The sequence below is a fragment of the Heteronotia binoei genome, chromosome 9 (genome assembly GCF_032191835.1).
Source record: "Heteronotia binoei isolate CCM8104 ecotype False Entrance Well chromosome 9, APGP_CSIRO_Hbin_v1, whole genome shotgun sequence".
Lineage (NCBI taxonomy): Eukaryota > Metazoa > Chordata > Lepidosauria > Squamata > Gekkonidae > Heteronotia > Heteronotia binoei.
The window spans coordinates 119,486,455-119,507,141 of record NC_083231.1 but is presented as its reverse complement, the minus strand read 5'-3'; the positions used below and the strand labels follow the sequence as shown (position 1 = coordinate 119,507,141).

The following is a 20,687-nucleotide window of genomic DNA, read 5'->3' as shown; positions in this document are numbered from 1 at the left end:
TGTGAGGTGGGTGAGGCTGAGAGGGCTCTCCCAGAAGCTGCCCTTTCAAGGACAACCCCTGCGAGAGCTATGGCTGACCCAAGGCCATTCCAGCAGCTGCAAGTGGAGGAGTGGGGAATCTGGGAGAACCAGGTTTGATTCCCCACTCCTCCGCTTGCAGCTGCTGGAATGGCCTTAAGTCAGCCATAGCTCTCGTAGGAGTTGTCCTTGAAAGGGTAGCTTCTGTGAGAACTCTCTCAGCCCCACCCACCTCACAGGATGTCTGTTGTGGGGGAGGAAGGAAAAGGAGATTGTGAGCCGCTCTGAGACTCTGAGATTCAGAGTACAGGGCGGGGTATAAATCTGCAATTCTTCTTCTTCATCCTCATCGTTTTCTTCTGCACTCGCCCCACTCTGTGGGCATCCTTCCCCTCCCCGTTTTCCCCTTCTTTTTTTGTCTGCCCCACTCCTTCACCCGGCTGATGAAGAGGCAGGATTTACAAGAACAACAAGCCCGACACACTGCATGACTAAGGGGCCCCTGAGAATTAATGGCTTCGTTTCAGCAAGCAGGAATAGCGGTCAGAGAAATGCCGACGGAAGGCATCCTCTGTGCTCAACCCAAAACCGGATGAAGCCATCACGTTACCCGATCAAGACCAAAACCAAGGAGTATTAATTTGTTTAGCTGCCTTTCTCTCTCATGGAGCTCAAATGGCTTACAGCATTGACAAAATACATTAAATGAAATCCATCAACCCCCCCCCCCCCCGGCCCAATTAAAATCACAATTCAGGACTGTCAGTAAGCTTAACCAAATGTGATTCTAAATAAAGCTGTCTTTAATAGGCTCCTGGAGATTGACAATGAACGAGCCAGGTGCACTTCTTTGAAGAGGTTGCTCCACAGCCGCGGGGCTGCTGCCAAAAAGGCCCTGTCTCGTGTACCCGCCAGATGATCTTCTTTGATTGGTGGGACCAGGGCTCTTTTTCTAGCAGGAGTGCCTCTGTATATTTGGCCATGCACCCCTGATGTAGCCGAGCTTACAAGGCTCTTAGCACAGGGCCAATTGTAAGCTCCAGGAGAACTGGCTACATCAGGGGGGCGTGGCCTAATATGCAGAGGAGCTCCTGCTAGGAAAAGCCCTGTACGAAGAGCCCGGTAAGGAATTCTAGCAGGACCTCCTTTGCATATTAGGCCACACACCCCTGATGTAGCCAATCCTCCTGGAGCTTACAGCAAGCCCTGTATGAAGAGCCCTGTAAGGAATTTTAGCAGGACCTCCTTTGCATATTAAGCCACACACCCCTGATGCAGCCAATCCTCCTGGAGTTTACAGCAGGCCCTGTACGAAGAGCCCTGTAAGGAATTCTAGCAGGACCTCCTTTGCATATTAGGCCACACCCCCTGATGCAGCCAATCCTCCTGGAGCTTACAGTAGGCCCTGCACTAAGAGCCCAGAGAGCTCCAGAAGGATTGGCTGCATCAGTGGTGCGTGGCCTGATATGCAAAAGAGGTCCTGCTACAAAATGAGCCCTGCTCAGCCAGCCTTACAGTCCCGCCACGGCCTCCCAGAACCTCCCCCGGGCTACTCACCGAGGACTGAGTCTTCTGGAGCTCCTTGATGACAAAGTCCACCTTCTTCTGGCTGGTGAGCGACACCAGGGCAGCACTGTGGCTTCTGCAGGCCAGCTTCGCGTTGTCGTAGGTATCTTTGGTGTTCATGATCCTCAGGCAAGTGTTGCTGACCAAGAGCCATGCCGACCCGCAGATGTTCTCTGTTTTTTTAAAAGAAGATATGAAGATGCTGGGTGTGGCAACAGTACTGTGTTTTTCATTCTTAAGAACATAAGAGAAGCCGTGTTGGATCAGGCCAATGGCCCATCCAGTCCAACACTCTGTGTCACATAAGAACATAAGAGAAGCCATGTTTGATCAGGCCAATGGCCCATCCAGTCCAACACTCTGTGTCACATAAGAACATAAGAGAAGCCCTGTTGGAACAGGCCAGTGGCCCATCCAGTCCAACACTCTGTGTCACATAAGAACATAAGAGAAGCCCTGTTGGATCAGGCCAGTGGCCCATCCAGTCCAACACTCTGTGTCACATAAGAACATAAGAGAAGCCCTGTTGGATCAGGCCAATGGCCCCTCCAGTCCAACACTCTGTGTCACATAAGAACATAAGAGAAGCCATGTTTGATCAGGCCAATGGCCCATCCAGTCCAACACTCTGTGTCACATAAGAACATAAGAGAAGCCCTGTTGGAACAGGCCAGTGGCCCATCCAGTCCAACACTCTGTGTCACATAAGAACATAAGAGAAGCCCTGTTGGATCAGGCCAGTGGCCCATCCAGTCCAACACTCTGTGTCACATAAGAACATAAGAGAAGCCCTGTTGGATCAGGCCAATGGCCCCTCCAGTCCAACACTCTGTGTCACATAAGAACATAAGAGAAGCCATGTTTGATCAGGCCAATGGCCCATCCAGTCCAACACTCTGTGTCACATAAGAACATAAGAGAAGCCCTGTTGGAACAGGCCAGTGGCCCATCCAGTCCAACACTCTGTGTCACATAAGAACATAAGAGAAGCCCTGTTGGATCAGGCCAGTGGCCCATCCAGTCCAACACTCTGTGTCACATAAGAACATAAGAGAAGCCCTGTTGGATCAGGCCAGTGGCCCATCCAGTCCAACACTCTGTGTCACATAAGAACATAAGAGAAGCCCTGTTGGATCAGGCCAGTGGCCCATCCAGCCCAACACTCTGTGTCACATAAGAACATAAGAGAAGCACTGTTGGATCAGGCCAGCGGCCCATCCAGTCCAACACTCTGTGTCACATAACATAAGAGAAGCCCTGTAGGATCAGGCCAATGGCCCATGCAGTTCAACACTCTGTGCCACATAAGAACACAAGAGAAGCCATGTTGGATCAGGCCAATAGTCCATGCAGTCCAACATTCTGTGTCACATAACATAAGAGAAGCCATGTTGGATCAGGCCAGTGGCCCATCCAATCCAACACTCTGTGTCACACCGTGGCCTATATATATATATATATATATATATATATATATATACACACACAAACACACACACACACACTGTGGCTCATAGCCACTGATGGACCTCTGTTCCATATTTTTATCCAATCCCTTCTAGAAGCTGTCTATGCTTGTAGCCGCCGCCACCTCCTGTGGCACTGAATTCCACATGTTAATCACCCTTTGGGTGAAGAAGTACTTCCTTTTATGCGTTCTAACCTGACTGCTCAGCAATTTCATTGAATGCCCACGAGTTCTTGTATTGTGAGAAAGGGAGAAAAGGACTTCTTTCTCTACTTTCTCCATCCCATGCATAATCTTGTAAACCTCTATCATGTCACCCCGCAGTCGACGTTTCTCCAAGCTAAAGAGTCCCAAGCGTTTTAGCCTTTCTTCATAGGCTAAGTGTTCCAACCCTTTAATCATTCTAGTTGCCCTTTTCTGCACCTTTTCCAATGCTATAATATCCTTTTTGAGGTGCAGTGACCAGAATTGTACACAGTATTCCAAATGAGACGGCACTGTCGATTTATACAGGGGCATTATGATCCTAGCTGATTTATTTCAATTCCCCAAAAGAGGAGGGAGACAACACGAAGTTTTCAGTCCATCCATAAACACACTCTGAACAAATGAGAAAAAAAAGAAAGACGGTGCAGGCCATCTTTCACGACAGCATATTTTATTGACTTCCTGCCCGGCTACGCATTCTGTTTTTTCATCCCGTTATATAAAGGCAGCCGTGCTGATTGTTGAAAATCCTGAAAGTGCCCCCCCAGGGAGAAGAGCAGAAAGAGACGGAGAGAATCGTCGCTACAGAAGCGCGTGGTGGAAACTGCGCCGCCGTTGCCTTTCTCCACCGGCCTATTGTTTTCCGCCCCTTCCCCCGAATCTCTGGGGACAACAGAGCTGCTAAAGGAGGGAGAAGATAACCATAGGTAAACAATGGAGGGACAGGCGGGTGGAATTGGCTTCTCGGGGCGTCTGCCTACAAGCCGCCCCGGCTTTCTCTGCCGGCCTCTGGAGGACTTCAGTCAGAAGGCTGCTTAACACAGGATGAATGCAAGGCCCAGCTGGGCTCTCGGACGCCGTAGCCTTACAAACAGATTTCAAAGCGCAGTGTGTCGGAATACGTTATTTACGGCTTTGTCAGGCAAACGGTTTTGCTTGCAAGGTTCGGGGAGAGGGTCAGCGGTGGAGGGGTGGGAACGACACAGCAAATGCAACACCCCATGTAAGTATACAGGGAACGTAGGGAGGCTTGTATTACAACATGCTACTATTACGCTGGAGAGATAAACGCCCACCTTCCATAAATCGATGGACTGAAAACTTTAGAACTCTCGTTGCGGGATCTGAACACAAGGCACGCGGACGACAACTCGCGTATGGGCTTCTTTTCAGATATTTGGAAATCTCTTAGAGGAACATACAGGGTGTTTTTTGTAGCAGGGGCTCCTTTGCATGTTAGGCCACAAACCCCTGATGTAGCCAATCCTTCAAGAGCTTGCAGGACTCTTAGCACAGGGCCTACTGTAAGCTCCAAGAGGATTGGCTACATCAAGGGTGTGTGGCCTAATAGGCAAAGGAGTCCCTGCAATAAAAAAATCCTGATATTAGGCCACACACCCCTGAAGTAGCCAATCCTCCAAGAGCTTACAGTAGGCCCCGTAATAAGAGTTCTGTAAGTTCTTAGACCAGGGGTGATGAGCTCATTTGTTATGAGGGCCGAATCTGACATAAATGAGACTTTATTGGGACGGGCCGTGTCAGGTTGGGCCGGGCCATGAGTGTACCTATTTAAGATTAGGTAGCAGAGATAAAAACTTTATAAAGGACGCAGAAAAACACAATTTCTTTTTTTGAAAAAGCCTTAAAAGATCCTTAAAATATTAGCATTCGTTGGTCTTAAAGGTGCTTTCATTGTATTTCTCCCATGGGATCCAGGGAACTAGGCAAAGGAAATTGTGGTTCTTTCTTTCCTTCCTTCCCCAGGGGACCAGGAGGGGAAGAAGCCTCAGCCAACAGAAGGAAGAGAGACTTGGCTCAGTAGCTCTGCTGTGCAACTGAGAGAGCCTGGCAAAGCAAGTTCTGCCTCCCCCCCCACTTCCTCCCCAAGGAGAGGAGCCTCAGCCAATGGAGAAAATAGAGGTTTTGCTGTGTGATTGAGCAAGCCTTGCAAAGCAAGCTGTGATGCAGAAGGAAGCAAGAGAGAGGGAGAAGGAAGCAGATGACAAACAGTTGCTCGGGGGACTGATAGGAGTCCCCTGGGGGCCTGATTCGGCCCCCTGGCTGCATGTTTGACATGCTGGTCTTAGACAATTGGCTACATCAGGAGGCTGTGGCCTAATCAGGGCTTTTTTTGTAGCAGGAGCTCCTTTGCATGTTAGGCCACACACCCCTGATGTAGCCAATCCTCCAAGAGCTTACAGGGCTCTTAGTACAGGGCCTACTGTAAGCTCCATATGCAAAGGAGTTCCTGCTACAAAGAAGCCCTGGAAATTTGATGTAGATCTGCCATCGTTCGTTATACTTTCATTCCCACGCTCTCTATGTAACGTTTCTCACCCATTCCTCTCCCCCTTTTTCATTTAACTGGTTACTGGATTTCAAGTCCCCGCCCCCTTCTTGTCCTTTCCCTCCTCCCCAAGAGTTTTCTCTTCTTTTTTTTTCCTGCAACGAATAAATAAAAGGCACTCACCGGGCAAGGCGATGCACTCTTGGTTCCGGCCCTCCCACTGGCAGTTCTGGTCCAGTGTGCAGCTCTTGCAGCTCGTCTTCTTGTTGCAGACGTAGGCCGGGTTGTCCTTGGAGCAGTTGACATAGTCGGTAACGGGGGTCTGAAAAAGAGGGGCCGACAAGTTACTAGGGGTGTCAAACTCGTTACGGCCTTGGGCTGCCAAGTCCAATTCAAGAAATATCTGGGGGTTTTGGGGGTGGAGCCAGGAGACTTTGGGGGTGGAGCCAGGAAACTTTAGGGGTGGAGCCCAGAGACTTTGGGGTGGAGCCAGGAGACTTTGGGGGTGGAGCCGGGAGACATTGGGGGTGGAGCCAGGAGACTTTGGGGGTGGAGCCAGGAAACTTTAGGGTTGGAGCCCAGAGACTTTAGGGGTGGAGCCAGGAGACTTTGGGGGTGGAGCCAGGAGACTTTGGGGTGGAGCCAGGAGACATTGGGGGTGGAGCCAGGAGACTTTGGGGTAGAGCCAGGAGACTTTGGGGTGGAGCCAGGAGACTTTGGGTGGAACCAGGAGATTTTGGGGTGGAGCCAGGAGACTTTGGGGGTGGAGCCAGGAGACTTTGGGGGTGGAGCCAGGAGCAAGGGTGTGGTAGCATAATTGAACTCCAAAGGGAGTTCTGGCCATCACATTTAAAGGGACTCCTGCACACTTTTATAATAATAACAATAACAATAATAATAATAATAATAACAACAACAACAACAACAACAACAACTTTTTATTTATATCCCGCCCTCCCCGCCAAGGCAGGCTCAGGGCGGCTCACAACACATAAATACAATACACAGTAAAACCATAATACACAATAATTACAATTAGATAAAAACCATCATTTAAATCGACTTATATTAAATTAACATTACGGTGCTGTAACTCAGATCTTCTATAGAATTCAGTGGCTAAAAACATCTTCAGCGAATCTATCTTGGCTCAGCATTAAGCGAAGGCCTTTTTAGCTGCCTTCCCTCCAGTGGAAATAATGAAGGATAGGGGCACCTTCTTTTGATGCTCATCGAATTGGACCCCCTGGTCCAAACCTTTTGAAACTTGGAGAGTATTTTGGGGAGAGGCACTGGATACTATGCTGCAAATTGGGTGCCTCAACCTGAAAAAACAGCCTCCCCAGAGCCCCAGATATCCATGGATCAATTCTCCATTATACCCTAAGGGAATTGGTCTTCATAGGGCATAATGGCGTGCCCAGCAGACATTTCCCTCCCCTCCTCCCGCTTTCTGATGACCCTGAAGCGGGGGGGGGGGGGGGCGGTGGCCTCCAAACCGGGGGATCCCCTGCTCCCACCTGGGGATTGGCAACCCTATGACGGCCGGATCTGACATGAACAAGACCTTGTTGGGTCGGGCCATGTCAGGTTGGGCGAGGCCTTGTGTATACCTATTTAAGATTAAGTAGCAGAGATATAAACTTTATAAAGGACACAGACCAACACAATTCAATGTTTAAAAAAACCCTTAAAACATGCTTAAAAGCATAGGACTCTTTGGTCTTAAAGGTAGCTTTCTTTGTATTTCTCCCATGAGATCCAGGGAACTGGGCAAAGGAAGTTCTGGCTCTTTCCTTCCTTCCCCGGGAGACCCAAAAGGAAAGGAGCCTCAACCAATCGAAGGAAGAGAGACTTGGCTCAGTAGCTCAGCTGTGCGATTGAGAGCGCCTGGCAAAGCAAGCGATTCTTCCCCCCCTTCCTCCCCAAGGGAGGAACCTCAGCCGATGGAGAAATGGAGGTTTTGCTCTGCAGCTCCTGTGCGATTGAGCAAGCCTTGCAAAGCAAGCTGCGATGCAGAAGGAAGCAAGAGAGAGGGAGAAGGAAGCAGATGACAGCCGGTTGCTCGGGGGGCTGATAGGAGCCCTCAGGGGCCTGATACATGTTTGACATCCCTGGCGTAGGCCTTTTCTCTATGACAAGCATACAAAGAAAAAATCTGCAAAGCAGGCAACAGCGGTGAAGCAGGGTGGGGAGGGCTTGCGATGCTGGGGTGGGCACAGGTGCTGAAAGGTCTGGTCACTCTCCCCTGGCTGCCAAATCGACATAGCACTGTGCCCATTCAGCACCTGGGCTTAGCTCAGCCTTCCGATACATCTGGGCCCGGCAGTTTGGTGTAGTGGTTAAGTGCATGGGAGAACCGGGTTGGATTCCCAACTCCTCCACTTGCAGCTGCTGGAATGGCCTTGGGTCAGCCAGAGCTCTCTTATCTGGGAGAATTGGGTTTGATTCCCCCACTCCTCCACTTGCACCTGCTGGAATGGCCTCGGGTCAGCCATAGCTCTCTTATCTGGGAGAACCAGGTTTGATTCCCCACTCCTCCCCTTGCACCTGCTGGAATGGCTTCGGGTCAGCCAAAGCTCTCTTATCTGGGAGAACCGGGTTGGATTCCCCACTCCTCCCCTTGCAGCTGCTAGCATGGCCTTGGGTCAGCCAGATTCCCCACTCCTCCCCTTGCACCTGCTGGAATGGCCTTGGGTCAGCCAGAGCTCTCTTATCTGGGAGAACCGGGTTGGATTCCCCACTCCTCCCCTTGCAGCTGCTAGCATGGCCTTGGGTCAGCCAGATTCCCCACTCCTCCCCTTGCACCTGCTGGAATGGCCTCGGGTCAGCCAGAGCTCTCACTTCTGCAGCGTTTGTGGCCCACTTTCGGGTCCCGTCTCACTGGCTGGGAAACGGCTTGAGCCATTTTGGGCTGGAATCCCATTCTAGAGCTGCGGGGGTGGGTGCGATGCGCAACCGAGTCACAGCCAACTTCCAGCAACTCTACAGGGCTTTCAAAGCAAGATCCGGGGGCTTAGCCAGGATTTAAAAATAATAATAATAATAAATTTTTATTTATATCCCGCCCTCCCCGCCGAGGCAGGCTCAGGGCGGCTCACAAGACATGGTGCATACCATGATTACAACAGAATGCAGTTAATACAATAAAATACAGTTAAAATACAATTAAATTACAAATTCATAAATTAAGTAAATAAATTAAAACCAGTATAAATTGAAGGTGCTACAGTTCTAAATAATAATTTTTTATTTATATTCTCCAAGTCAGGGGGCTTTTGAAAAAGTGGGGGGGGGGCACCCTTTTCCATCCGCTGTGGGGCTTGCTGCTTTCAGAAGCACTGAAAGCGGCCGAGTTGAGGCAGCCGACCCTAAAATTTTGGAGCCAAGAAGGGACTGTGCCTTGCGTGCAAGCCGCGAAGGGGGGGGGATTCCTTCCATCTCCCTCTCCCGCACCCCGGCACTTTGCAGCCAGCGGCTCCATCTGCCCCCCTCCTCCAGCTCAGCTATGGCAAAAAGTGTGTGGGGGGAGCAGGCTGCGCCTCAGAGTGTCCCCTGAAAGTTAGGGGTCCCTGTCCGGAGGTCAGGGGGCAGTACCCTCACAGGCCCCTCTGGGGCTACAGTCATGGCAAGAACCACTCAGAAGCGGTTTGCCACTGCCTGCCTTGCCTCCAACCCTATTTCGCTTCCACGATCGGATGAGATTGGGCTGGCCTGGGCCACAGGCGGACAGAAGTGGTTTGCCATCTGTGGAGAAACACCATTTTGGGCCTATGTTTGTCTGGGAGTGGTTGAGAGGAGTCTCTCAAACTCTAGACAGGCTTTGGGCCTAGTCTCTTCCTCCTCCTCTCCTGTCCGGCAATTCTGAGGAGGCCTCCTAAAGCGACAGAAAGTCTGTCAGGCTGGTCTCCCAGAAAGCCAGTTCTTGGGTGGGAAGTGGGTTTGATATTAGAGGTTTTTGGAGGGAAACGGGCAGTTAAAAAGTTGTCCGGGGAAGCTGACAGTCGAGAGTTTGATTTGAGTCTTGGATAGGGTTGCCAAGTCCAATTCAAGAAATATCTGGGGACTTTGGGGGTGGAGCCAGGAGACTTTGGGGGTGGAGCCAGGAGACATTGGGGGTGGAGCCAAGATCAAGGCTGTGACAAGCAGAATTGAACTCCAAAGGGAGTTCTGGCCATCACATTTAAAGGGACGGCACACCTTTTCAATGCCTTCCTTCCATAGGAAATAATGAAGGATAGGGACACCTTCTTTTGGGGCTCATAGAATTGGACCCCCTGGTCCAATCGTTTTGAAACTTGGGGGATATTTTAGGGAGAGGCACTAGATGCTGTGCTGAAAATTTGGTGCCTCTACCTTAAGAAACAGCCCCCCCCAGAGCCCCAGATATCCGCGGATCAATTCTGCATTATTTTCTATGGGAATAAATCTCCATAGGGAATAACAGAGTTCCCAGCAGACATTTTCCTCCCCTCCCCCCGCTTTTTGACGACCCTGAAGCGGGGGAGGGCCTCCAAACCGGGGGATCCCCTGCCCCCACCTGGGGATTGGCAACCCTAGTCTTGGAGACGGGTGAATCGGTTCTGGATGGTGTGGTCAGGGCCAGTTATATATTAGGGAAAGGAGCGTTTATCCCTGCTTTCATTTATTACTTCTGTTCACCCTGTATTTAAAAACGCCTGTAAATAGTTGCATGTTTTAAATAAATGTTTTATTAGTTTAAAAGGTAGTCCTTCTGTCCCACAGTTTTCCCAGCTGCCTTAGACCACGCTACTGCAAGAGGGTAGTCCCGGGAAGGCATGCAGGTGGCAAGGGTGCCAATCCTCCAGGGGTCTCCCAAAGGAGGACTTTGGTCTCTGTGATCACCAGGGGCTGGGTTGGCAGAGGACCTTGAGGCCTCAGAACTGACAGAAAGGGGGAGTCCTGTTCCTCTCGGTCAGGAACCCCTAAATTGAGCAGGTGGTGGCAGTGTGACCTAGTGGCGGGAAGAGGATAAGCTCCCTCCAGGAGTTGACAACTCAAAAGGGAGCTGACGGGACCGGGTCTGAAGGCAGAATCGGGCCGGTTCCGTCACACCATCTGTGACGGAACCGGCCCGATTCTGCCTTCAGACCCGGTCCCATCAACTCCCTTTTGAGTTGTCAACTCCTGAAGGGAGCTAATCTTCTTATTCTTATGTTGTTGGACTGGATGGACCATTGGTCTGATCCAACATGGCTTCTCTTATGTTCTTATGTGACACAGAGTGTTGGACTGGAGGGGCCACTGGCCTGATCCAACATGGCTTCTCTTATGTTCTTATGTGACACAGAGTGTTGGACTGGAGGGGCCACTGGCCTGATACAACATGGCTTCTCTTATGTTCTTATGTGACACAGAGTGTTGGACTGGAGGGGCCATTGGCCTGATCCAACATGGCTTCTCTTATGTTCTTATGTGACACAGAGTGTTGGACCGGATGGGCCACTGGCCTGTTCCAACGTGGCTTCTCTTATGTTCTTATGTGACACAGAGTGTTGGACTGGATGGGCCACTGGCCTGATCCAACATGGCTTCTCTTATGTTCTTATGTGACACAGAGTGTTGGACTGGATGGGCCATTGGCCTGATCCAACATGGCTTCTCTTATGTTCTTATGTGACACAGAGTGTTGGACTGGATGGGCCACTGGCCTGATCCAACATGGCTTCTCTTATGTGGCACAGAGTGTTGGACTGGATGGGCCACTGGCCTGATCCAACATGGCTTCTCTTATGTTCTTATGTGACACAGAGTGTTGGACTGGATGGGCCACTGGCCTGATCCAACATGGCTTCTCTTATGTGGCACAGAGTGTTGGACTGGATGGGCCACTGGCCTGATCCAACATGGCTTCTCTTATGTTTTTATGTCACACAGAGTGTTGGACCGGATGGGCCACTGGCCTGATCCAACATGGCTTCTCTTATGTTCTTATGAGACACAGGGCGTTTTCGCACTTACCTTTTACTGGCGCGAACACCCTCCTCACGCCGGCGGATCTGCAGGGATTTCCCACCAGAAGCGCCGGCGCAGCCAAAAGAGCCGGCAACTTCCGTCGCGGAGCCAGCTCAAACGGAAACTGCCAAGAAGCAGGAAAATGTTTGAGCTGGCTCCGCGACGGAAGTTGCCGGCTCTTTTGGCTGCGCCGGCGCTTCTGGTGGGAAATCCCTGCAGATCCGCCGGCGTGAGGAGGGTGTTCGCGCCAGTAAAAGGTAAGTGCGAAAACGCCCACAGAGTGTTGGACTGGATGGGCCATTGGCCTGATCTAACATGGCTTCTCTTATGTTCTTCTGTGACACAGAGTGTTGGACTGGAGGGGCCATTGGCCTGATCCAACATGGCTTCTCTTATGTACTTATGTGACACAGAGTGTTGGACTGGACGGGCCACTGGCCTGATCCAACATGGCTTCTCTTATGTTCTTAGGTGACGCAGAATGTTGGACTGGATGGGCCACTGGCCTGATCCAACATGGCTTCTCTTATGCTCTTTATGATTGCAAAACCCAATGGAAGAGTGAGGGGTAAGATTCTTTGAAGCGGAAAGCAGATAAGCTCACCTGGTCTTCCGAGCAGTTGCTCTGCCTTGAGATGCACTGGTTGGTGCACCAGTGGCAGCGGTTGGTGTTTGCTGTGCAGCTGTGGCAGTCTGTGATCTGCTCACACTTTTCTTGGTCTGCAACTAGTAAAGAAAAAAAAAACCTGCGTGACCAAACACGAGCATTTCCTGACAGAGCCCTAAGAGATCTGTTTGCCCACCACATACCATCAGGGGCAAGCAATGGATGCTCTAACAAAGCCTGGTTTTCAAGAAGAAGAAGGACTGCAGATTTATACCCTGCCCTTCTATCTGAATCAGAGACTCAGAGCGGCTCACAATCTCCTATATCTTCTCCCCCACAACAGACGCCCTGTGAGGTGGGTCGTGCTGAGAGGACTCAAGAAGAAGACCGCAGATCTATACTCTGTGCTTCTCTCTCAATCAGAGACTCAGAGTGGCTTACAATCTCCTATATCTTCTCCCCCCACAACAGACACCCTGTGAGGTGGGTCGTGCTGAGAGGACTCAAGAAGAAGACCGCAGATCTATACTCTGTGCTTCTCTCTCAATCAGAGACTCAGAGTGGCTTACAATCTCCTATATCTTCTCCCCCCACAACAGACGCCCTGTGAGGTGGGTCGTGCTGAGAGGACTCAAGAAGAAGACCGCAGATCTATACTCTGTGCTTCTCTCTCAATCAGAGACTCAGAGTGGCTTACAATCTCCTATATCTTCTCCCCCCACAACAGACACCCTGTGAGGTGGGTCGTGCTGAGAGGACTCAAGAAGAAGAAGACCGCAGATCTATACTCTGCGCTTCTCTCTCAATCAGAGACTCAGAGCGGCTTACAATCTCCTACATCTTCTCCCCCCACAACAGACACCCTGTGAAGTGGGTGGGGCTGAGAGAGCTCTCACAGCAGCTGCCTTTTCAAGGTCAACTCCTGCAAGAGCTACGGCTGACCCAAGGCCACTCCAGCAGCTGCGAGTGGAGGAGTGAGGAATCAAACCCGGTTCTCCCAGATAAGAGTCTGCACGCTTAACCACTACACCAAACTGGGGTAGGGGTACCACTCTGTGAGGCTGCAGGCAGATACTCATAAGTTCAAAAGGTCCCGCATACTGAACTGCCCACCTTGGGGCAGGAGAACTTGGCCAACTGCCCTGGCTGAGCAGCAGTTGGAAGGGTGACAAGCTTCTCCAAAGAAGCTACTGATCTTCTCGGGTGGCAAATTCTGTGCTGGGTCCACCATACTGATAGCCAAGGGTCAGTCAGGGCTCAGTGAATGCTCCTAAGGGGGAGAAGGGTCACATGTAGTCCGCTCTGAGTCTGCAGAAACCAGCAAGGAACAGGAACTGCAGGGTGACTAGGATTAACAGCCAACAGCTGCTGCAGAGCCACCCACTCCAGCACTGAGTGTACAACTGAAGTTAAGATGATCGTTCCCAGCCCTCCAGTATCACACTCACCAAGTGCCAAACAGAGGCTACAAGCGGAACGACAGGAGAGACGACAGAGTGCTCGCCTCCTGGCCTGAGACCAGCTGCTTGAGTCACTGCAGAATTACTCCCAAGAACTTAACTGCAAATCAGACCGTTAGGAACATGCCTATAAAAGCCACCCAAGGGAGGCTGCTGGGCGTGGAAGCAACAAGTGTGAGGAAAGCCTGGCCTGCGTGACTCTCAGACTGCATTCAGGCTACAGTTTTTAGCTCGACTTCTACTCATGAGTAACCCTTGGACTGTTTATGCCTCTCAAATTACCCCACAGCAATGGCTCTCTTGGTTCTAAACTCTTTGTCTGGACCAGGGGTGGCCAAACTTGCTTAACGTAAGAGCCCCACAGAATAAACATCAGATGTTTGAGAGCCGGAAGGAAGGAAGGCGAATAGATGGAGAGGAGGGGGGGAGAGGTGGAAAGACAGGCCTGAGAGAAAGGGCGTTTTTGCACTGACCTTACTCAGGAGCGACGTCCCTCTTCACCGCGCAGCGTCTGCGTGGATTTCACACTAATTGCTCCGCAGAACCCGGAAGAGCCGCGAAGTCCCGCGGCTTTTGGGGCGCAAATGTAAACTGGCCAAAAACCAGTTTACATTTGCGACGCAAAAGCCGCAGGACTTTGCGGCTCTTCCAGGTTCTGCGGAGCAATTAGTGCGAAATCCGTGCAGACGCTGCGCGGTGAAGAGGGACGTCGCTCCCGAGTAAGGTCAGTGCGAAAACGCTCGAACTCTCTGGGGGACCTGATCCATCCCACAGGCTGTGCGTTTGACATTCCTGGCCTAAGTGTTCACTGTATTTTGTTTTAAAGCCAGACATTTGTTAAACTGAGCAACTGCTGAGGGCATTTAAAAAGCATGTTCGACTTGCCAGTTTGGTGCAGTGGTTAAATGTGCGGACTCTTATCTGGGAGAACCAGGTTTCATTCCCCACTCCTCCACTTGCACCTGCTGGCATGGCCTTGGGTCAGCCATAGCTCTGGCAGAGGTTGTCCTGGAAAGGGCAGCTGCTGTGAGCAGCCTCTCAGCCCCACCCACCTCACAGGGTGTCTGTTGTGGGGGGAGAAGATAAAGGAGGTAAGCCACTCAGTCTGATTCAGAGAGAAGGGCAGGGTATAAATCTTCAGTCTTCTTCTTCTTCTCTTCATATTACAGCCCCTCCATGCTTTCAAATTTGTTTCTTAAAACATTTATACCCCACCTTTCCTTTTGGCTCAAGGCAGCTTGAAAGTAGCTATTAAATCTTTACAGATTAAAACCAAACCAAAAGGCCCTCCACCTCTTCTCCACACACCAAAAATGAGATATCCAGGGGTGTCTTGCGGAGCGATTGACGCACCGCGTGTTGTGTGTTTTTCTTCCCGCAGGGGTGCAACGCTTACACAGCTAATTGATTAGGTCGATCAATTAAAAAGCTCCCGCGATGAGTGGAAGTTTATTGGGTAGTGGATTTGAAAAGTGTTGTGCTTATTTTTAATAACGGGTACTTTCAAAGAATGCGGGCAGCGAGTTCCAGCCTGGAACTTTGTTTTAGGTGTTCTGGCCAAGCTTGCCCATAGAACTTCAAATAAACAAGAGCATGTAGAAGAAGAAGATATTGGATTTATATCCCGCCCTCCACTTCAAAGAGTCTCAGAGCGGCTCACAATCTCTTTTACCTCCCCCCCCCCCACAAAAGACACCCTGTGAGGTAGATGAAGATATTGGATTTATATCCCACCCTCCACTCCGAAGAGTCTCAGAGCGGCTCACAATCTCCTTTACCTCCCCCCCCACCACAACAGGCACCCTGTGAGGTAGATGAAGATACTGGAGTTATATCCCACCCTCCACTCCGAAGAGTCTCAGAGCGGCTCACAATCTCCTTTACCTTCCTCCCCCGCAACAGACACCCTGTGAGGTAGATGAAGATATTGGATTTATATCCCGCCCTCCACTCCGAAGAGTCTCAGAGCGGCTCACAATCTCCTTTACCTTCCTCCCCCCCACAACAGACACCCTGTGAGGTAGATGAAGATATTGGATTTATATCCCGCCCTCCACTCCTAAGAGTCCCAGAGTGGCTCACAATCTCCTTTCCCTCCCTCCCCCACAACAGACACCCTGTGAGGTAGATGAAGATATTGGATTTATATCCCGCCCTCCACTCCTAAGAGTCCCAGAGTGGCTCACAATCTCCTTTCCCTCCCTCCCCCGCAACAGACACCCTGTGAGGTAGATGAAGATATTGGATTTATATCCCACCCTCCACTCCGAAGAGTCTCAGAGCGGCTCACAATCTCCTTTACCTTCCTCCCCCCCACAACAGGCATCCTGTGAGGTAGATGAAGATATTGGATTTATATCCCGCCCTCCACTCCGAAGAGTCTCAGAGTGGCTCACAATCTCCTTTACCTTCCGCCCCACCCACAACAGGCATCCTGTGAGGTAGATGAAGATATTGGATTTATATCCCGCCCTCCACTCCAAAGAGTCTCAGAGTGGCTCACAATCTCCTTTACCTTCCTCTCCCACAACAGACACCCTGTGAGGTGGGTGGAGCTGAGAGGGCTCTCACAGCAGCTGCCCTTTCAAGGACAGCTCCTGCAATAGCTATGGCTAACCCAAGGCCATTCCAGCAGGTGCAAGTGGAGGAGTGGGGAATCAAACCCGGTTCTCCAGATAAGAGTCTGCACACTTAACCACTGCACCAAGGCAGCTGCAAATCAGCACAGTCTCCAAATTGAAGACGATGAAGACAAACATAGATTTATACCCTGCCCTTCACTCTGAATCAGAGACTCAGAGTGGTTTACAATCTCCTACATCTTCTCCCCCCACAACAGACACCCTGTGAGCTGCGGGGGCTGAAAGGGCTCTCCCAACAGCTGCCCTTTCAAGGCAACTCCTGCAATAGCTATGGCTGACTCAAGGCCATTCCAGCAACTGTAAGTGGAGGAGTGGGGAATCAAACCTGGTTCTCCCAGATAAGAGAGCTCTGGCTGACCCAAGGCCATTTCAGCAGCTGCAAGTAGAGGAGTGAAAATCAAACCCGGTTCTCCCAGATAAGAGAGCTATGGCTGACCCAAGGCCATTCCAGCAGCTGCAAGTGGAGGAGTGGGGAATCAAACCCAGTTCTCCCAGATAAGAGAGCTATGGCTGACCCAAGGCCATTCCAGCAGCTGCAAGTAGAGGAGTGGGGAATCAAACCCGGTTCTCCCAGATAAGAGAGCTATGGATGACCCAAGGCCATTCCAGCAGCTGCAAGTAGAAGAGTGGGGAATCAAACCCGGTTCGCCCAGATAAGAGAGTTCTGGCTGACCCAAGGCCATTCCAGCAACTGCAAGGGGAGGAGTGGGGAATCAAACCCGGTTCTCCCAGATAAGAGAGCTCTGGCTGACTCAAGGCCATTCCAGCAACTGTAAGTGGAGGAGTGGGGAATCAAACCTGGTTCTCCCAGAAAAGAGAGCTATGGCTGACTCAAGGCCATTCCAGCAACTGTAAGTGGAGGAGTGGGGAATCAAACCTGGTTCTCCCAGATTAGAGTCTGCGCACTTAACCACTACACCAAACTGGCTCTCTTGGTCTAGTGTAATTCCTGAGGTACCTAAAAGAAATACTGGAAGAAGTCTGCCGTGAGTACTTAGGATTTTTATGAAGACCTACTCTTGACAACCTACGTCTGTTGGTTGGAATGGATGCTGTGGAAGACTGCTGATTATTGTTACATGGATTATACTGACTGCAGGACTACTATGAATTATTTCTACTATGATACATAATAGAATATTTTGCACTGAACTTTGCTAACTGCCTCCAATAGGTTTACTGTGGTTTATTTTGGCTCCCACAGTCTCTCTGGTTTTTTGCGTTCTGCTACTGCAACTTTTAAAGGTTTCCCATTAGTGCTTATCTTTTGGAATTCCAAGGGTGCCAGGCTCAATAGGGCTGGAGACTCCAACTATGGCACAATGGAGTTGGATCCCAACCAAACGGCCCCCTTTTTATCAGTCATCCTGGGAGTGGAATTCTGCGGATATCAGGGAGAAAGGCTAGAAAGTTTCAATCTCCAGACAGAACATTTACCACGGATCCATCATCCAACCCAATATCTGTTAGTATTCCCCCTCCTTTTAGAACTCCCCATTTGGGGTTTTTTTTTTAAAAAAAAAATCTGATTTACTCAAACAATTAACACTAATATGATCAGTTAAAGATTTCTTTAGTGAAGCGGCAGAAACCATTTCCCTAAATTAACAAGGCTCTTTTCAATGAAATACATTTTGCTTTCTTTGTAAAAAAAAAAAAGACATACCACGGCTCCATGACAGGCTGTGCTCCTTTTTATACACCCTCTCCAGCTACAGAGCATTCCTTTTTAAATGAAGTTTGATTCCAAAGGTGCCTTTAAGACCGACAAAGTTTCATTCTGGGCAGGGCTTTGTCTGTAGCAGGAACTCCTTTGCATATTAGGCCACACCCCTCTTATGTAGCCAGTCCTCCTGGAGCTTACAGGGGTCTTCTTGCAGGGCCTACTGTAAGCTCTCGGAGGATTGGCTACATCAGAAAGGTGTGGCCTAATATGCAAAGGAGTCCCTGCTACAAAAAAAAGGCCTGAAATCAATGGTGCGGTCTCATTTGGACTACTCTGTACAATTCTGGTCACCGCACCTCAAAAAGGATATTATAGCAATGGAAAAAGTCCAGAAAAGGGCAACCTGAATGATTAAAGGATTGGAACACTTTCCCTGTGAAGAAAGGTTGAAATGCTTGGGGCTCTTTAGCTTGGAGAAATGTCAACTGCGGGGTGACATGACAGAGGTTTACAAGATTATGCATGGGATGGCGAAAGCAGAGAAAGAAGTCCTTTTCTCCCTTTCTCACATTACAAGAACTCGGCATTCGATGAAATTGCTGAGCAGTCGGGTTAGAACGGATAAAAGGAAGTCCTTCTTCACCCAAAGGGTGATTAACCTGTGGAATTCACTGCCACAGGAGGTGGTGGTGGCTAGAAGCATAGCCAGCTTCAAGAGGGGGTTAGATAAAAATATGGAGGAGAGGTCCATCAGTGGCTATTAGCCACAGTGTTTGTATATATATATAATTTTTTTTGGCCACTGTGTGACACAGAGTGTTGGACTGGATGGGCCATTGGCCTGATCCAACATGGCTTCTCTTATGTTCTTACAGAAGATGATATTGGATTTATATCCCGCCCTCCACTCCGAAGAGTCTCAGAGCAGCTCACAATCTCCTTTACTTTCCTCCCCCACAACAGACACCCTGTGAGGTGTGTGGGGCTGGAGAGGGCTCTCATAGCAGCTGCCCTTTCAAGGACAACCTTTGCCAGAGCTATGGCTGAACAGCCATTTCAGCAGGTGCAAGTGGAGGAGTGGGGAGTCAAACTCGGTTCTCCCAGATAAGAGTCCGCACACTTAACCACTATGCCAAACTGGCTCTCCAGTTTGGCTCTCTTATGGTTCTGGGTAGAAGCTTTCATGTGTATGCTTGCTTCTTCAAGTATCTTCAGGTACATGAAGAAGTGCACACTTCCTTCCTTCCTTCCTCCCTCCCTCTCTCCCGTCCCTCTCCCCATCTATCTTCCTTCGTTCCTTCCTTCCGGCTCTTACATTAAGCAAGTTTGGCCACGCCTGTCATAGGCTCCCTGGGACCAAATGATGGTCGTTGAATGAGGAAGCTTTAGAAATCAGAGGCAAACCAAATAATCTTCCATCTTATGTGCCAGAAAGCATCTTCTCAGAGTCTGCACGCACGTTTAACAGCTGAGCTCAAATATGCTCCAGCATGTAACTTGGTCAATCGAACACGCCTCCTATCACAGGCTGACGAAATAGCCAAGTCATGACTTTGCCGCTCCCTTTTCAAGGACAACCTCTGCCAGAAGTATGGCTGACCCAAGGCCATTCCAGCAGGTGCAAGTGGAGGAGTGCGGAATCAAACCCGATTCTCCCAGGTAAGAGTCCACGCACTTAACCACTACACCAAACTGGCTCTCATTGGTCTTAAAGGTGCTTTCTTTGTATCTCTCCCCTGGGATCCAGGGAACTGGGCAAAGGAAACTCTGGCTCTTTCCTTCCTTCCCCAGGGTTCCAGGAGGGGGAGGAGTCTCAGCCAACAGAAGGAAGAGAGGCTTGGCTCAGTAGCTCTGCTGTGTGATTGAGAGAGCCTGCCAAAGCAAGCTATCCTTCCCCTCGTTCCTACTCAAGGGAGGAGCCTCAGCCAGTGGTCTGTAGCTCCTGCGCAACTGAGCAAGCCTTGCAACGCAAGCTACTTGCAGAAGGAAGAAAGATACAGGGAGAAGGGAGCCAGTTGCTCTGGGGCCTGATAGGAGCCCTCTGGGGGCCTGATTCGGCCCCTGAACTGCACGTTTGACACCCCTGGGCAAGAGCACATAATGTTGGCTATGACAGACCAGCGGTCAGATGAAGTATAAGGCAGCCTCAGGTGTTCAGCAGAGAAGGGGATGCGGCACTTACCTGACGGGGGAGGGCACTCCTCAATTATCTTTTGTTGCTGATACTTCGTGGCCATTTCCCACGGGAGACACTGTTGGAGAGAGCCGTTCCACACGCACCGGATGCCGGGGCCCGCCTGCAAGCAGGCCGTTTCATTGCTGTACGCTTCACAGCTCTCTGGCGTGTACTTCACGAGGTCGCTCAGCAGCAGGCTGTTGAAGCCCCCGAATATGTACATGGCGCTAAGAAACAAGGGGGGGGGGGGGAAATAGCAACGAGGAGATCGGTGGGTTACTGGTTCCCTGAGAGATGCAGCACCCTGATCCGGATGGCCTAAGCTGGTCCGATCTTGTCAGATCACAGAAGCTAAGCAGGGTCGGACCAGATCGGTACGCGGACGGGAGACCATCAACGAAGTGCGTCTTCGTTGGAGGGACGATGGCTCAGTGGTTAGAGCATCTGCTTGGTAAGCAGGAGGTCCCAGGTTCAATCCCTGGCATCTCCGACTAAAAAGGGTCTAGGCAAGGAGGCGTGAAAAACCTCAGCTTGAGACTCTGGAGAGCCGCTGCCAGTCTGAGTAGACAATACTGACTTTGATGGACCCAAGAGGGTCTGATTCAGTAGAAGGC

The 20,687-nt window shown here is 50.4% G+C and overlaps 1 protein-coding gene across 1 annotated transcript in view; it reads right to left on the bottom strand.

The window, feature by feature from the left end:
- The window catches only part of ATRN (attractin), a 466,134-nt gene that overhangs the window by 253,279 nt on the left and 192,168 nt on the right, over window positions 1-20,687 (bottom strand). The window contains exons 10-13 of the mRNA XM_060247418.1: window positions 20,080-20,300; window positions 12,127-12,248; window positions 5,730-5,868; window positions 1,576-1,757 (exon numbers count right to left, since the gene is read on the bottom strand). Of these exons, the coding sequence (XP_060103401.1) occupies window positions 1,576-1,757; window positions 5,730-5,868; window positions 12,127-12,248; window positions 20,080-20,300 (664 nt within the window). The remainder of the gene's footprint in view (window positions 1-1,575; window positions 1,758-5,729; window positions 5,869-12,126; window positions 12,249-20,079; window positions 20,301-20,687) is intronic.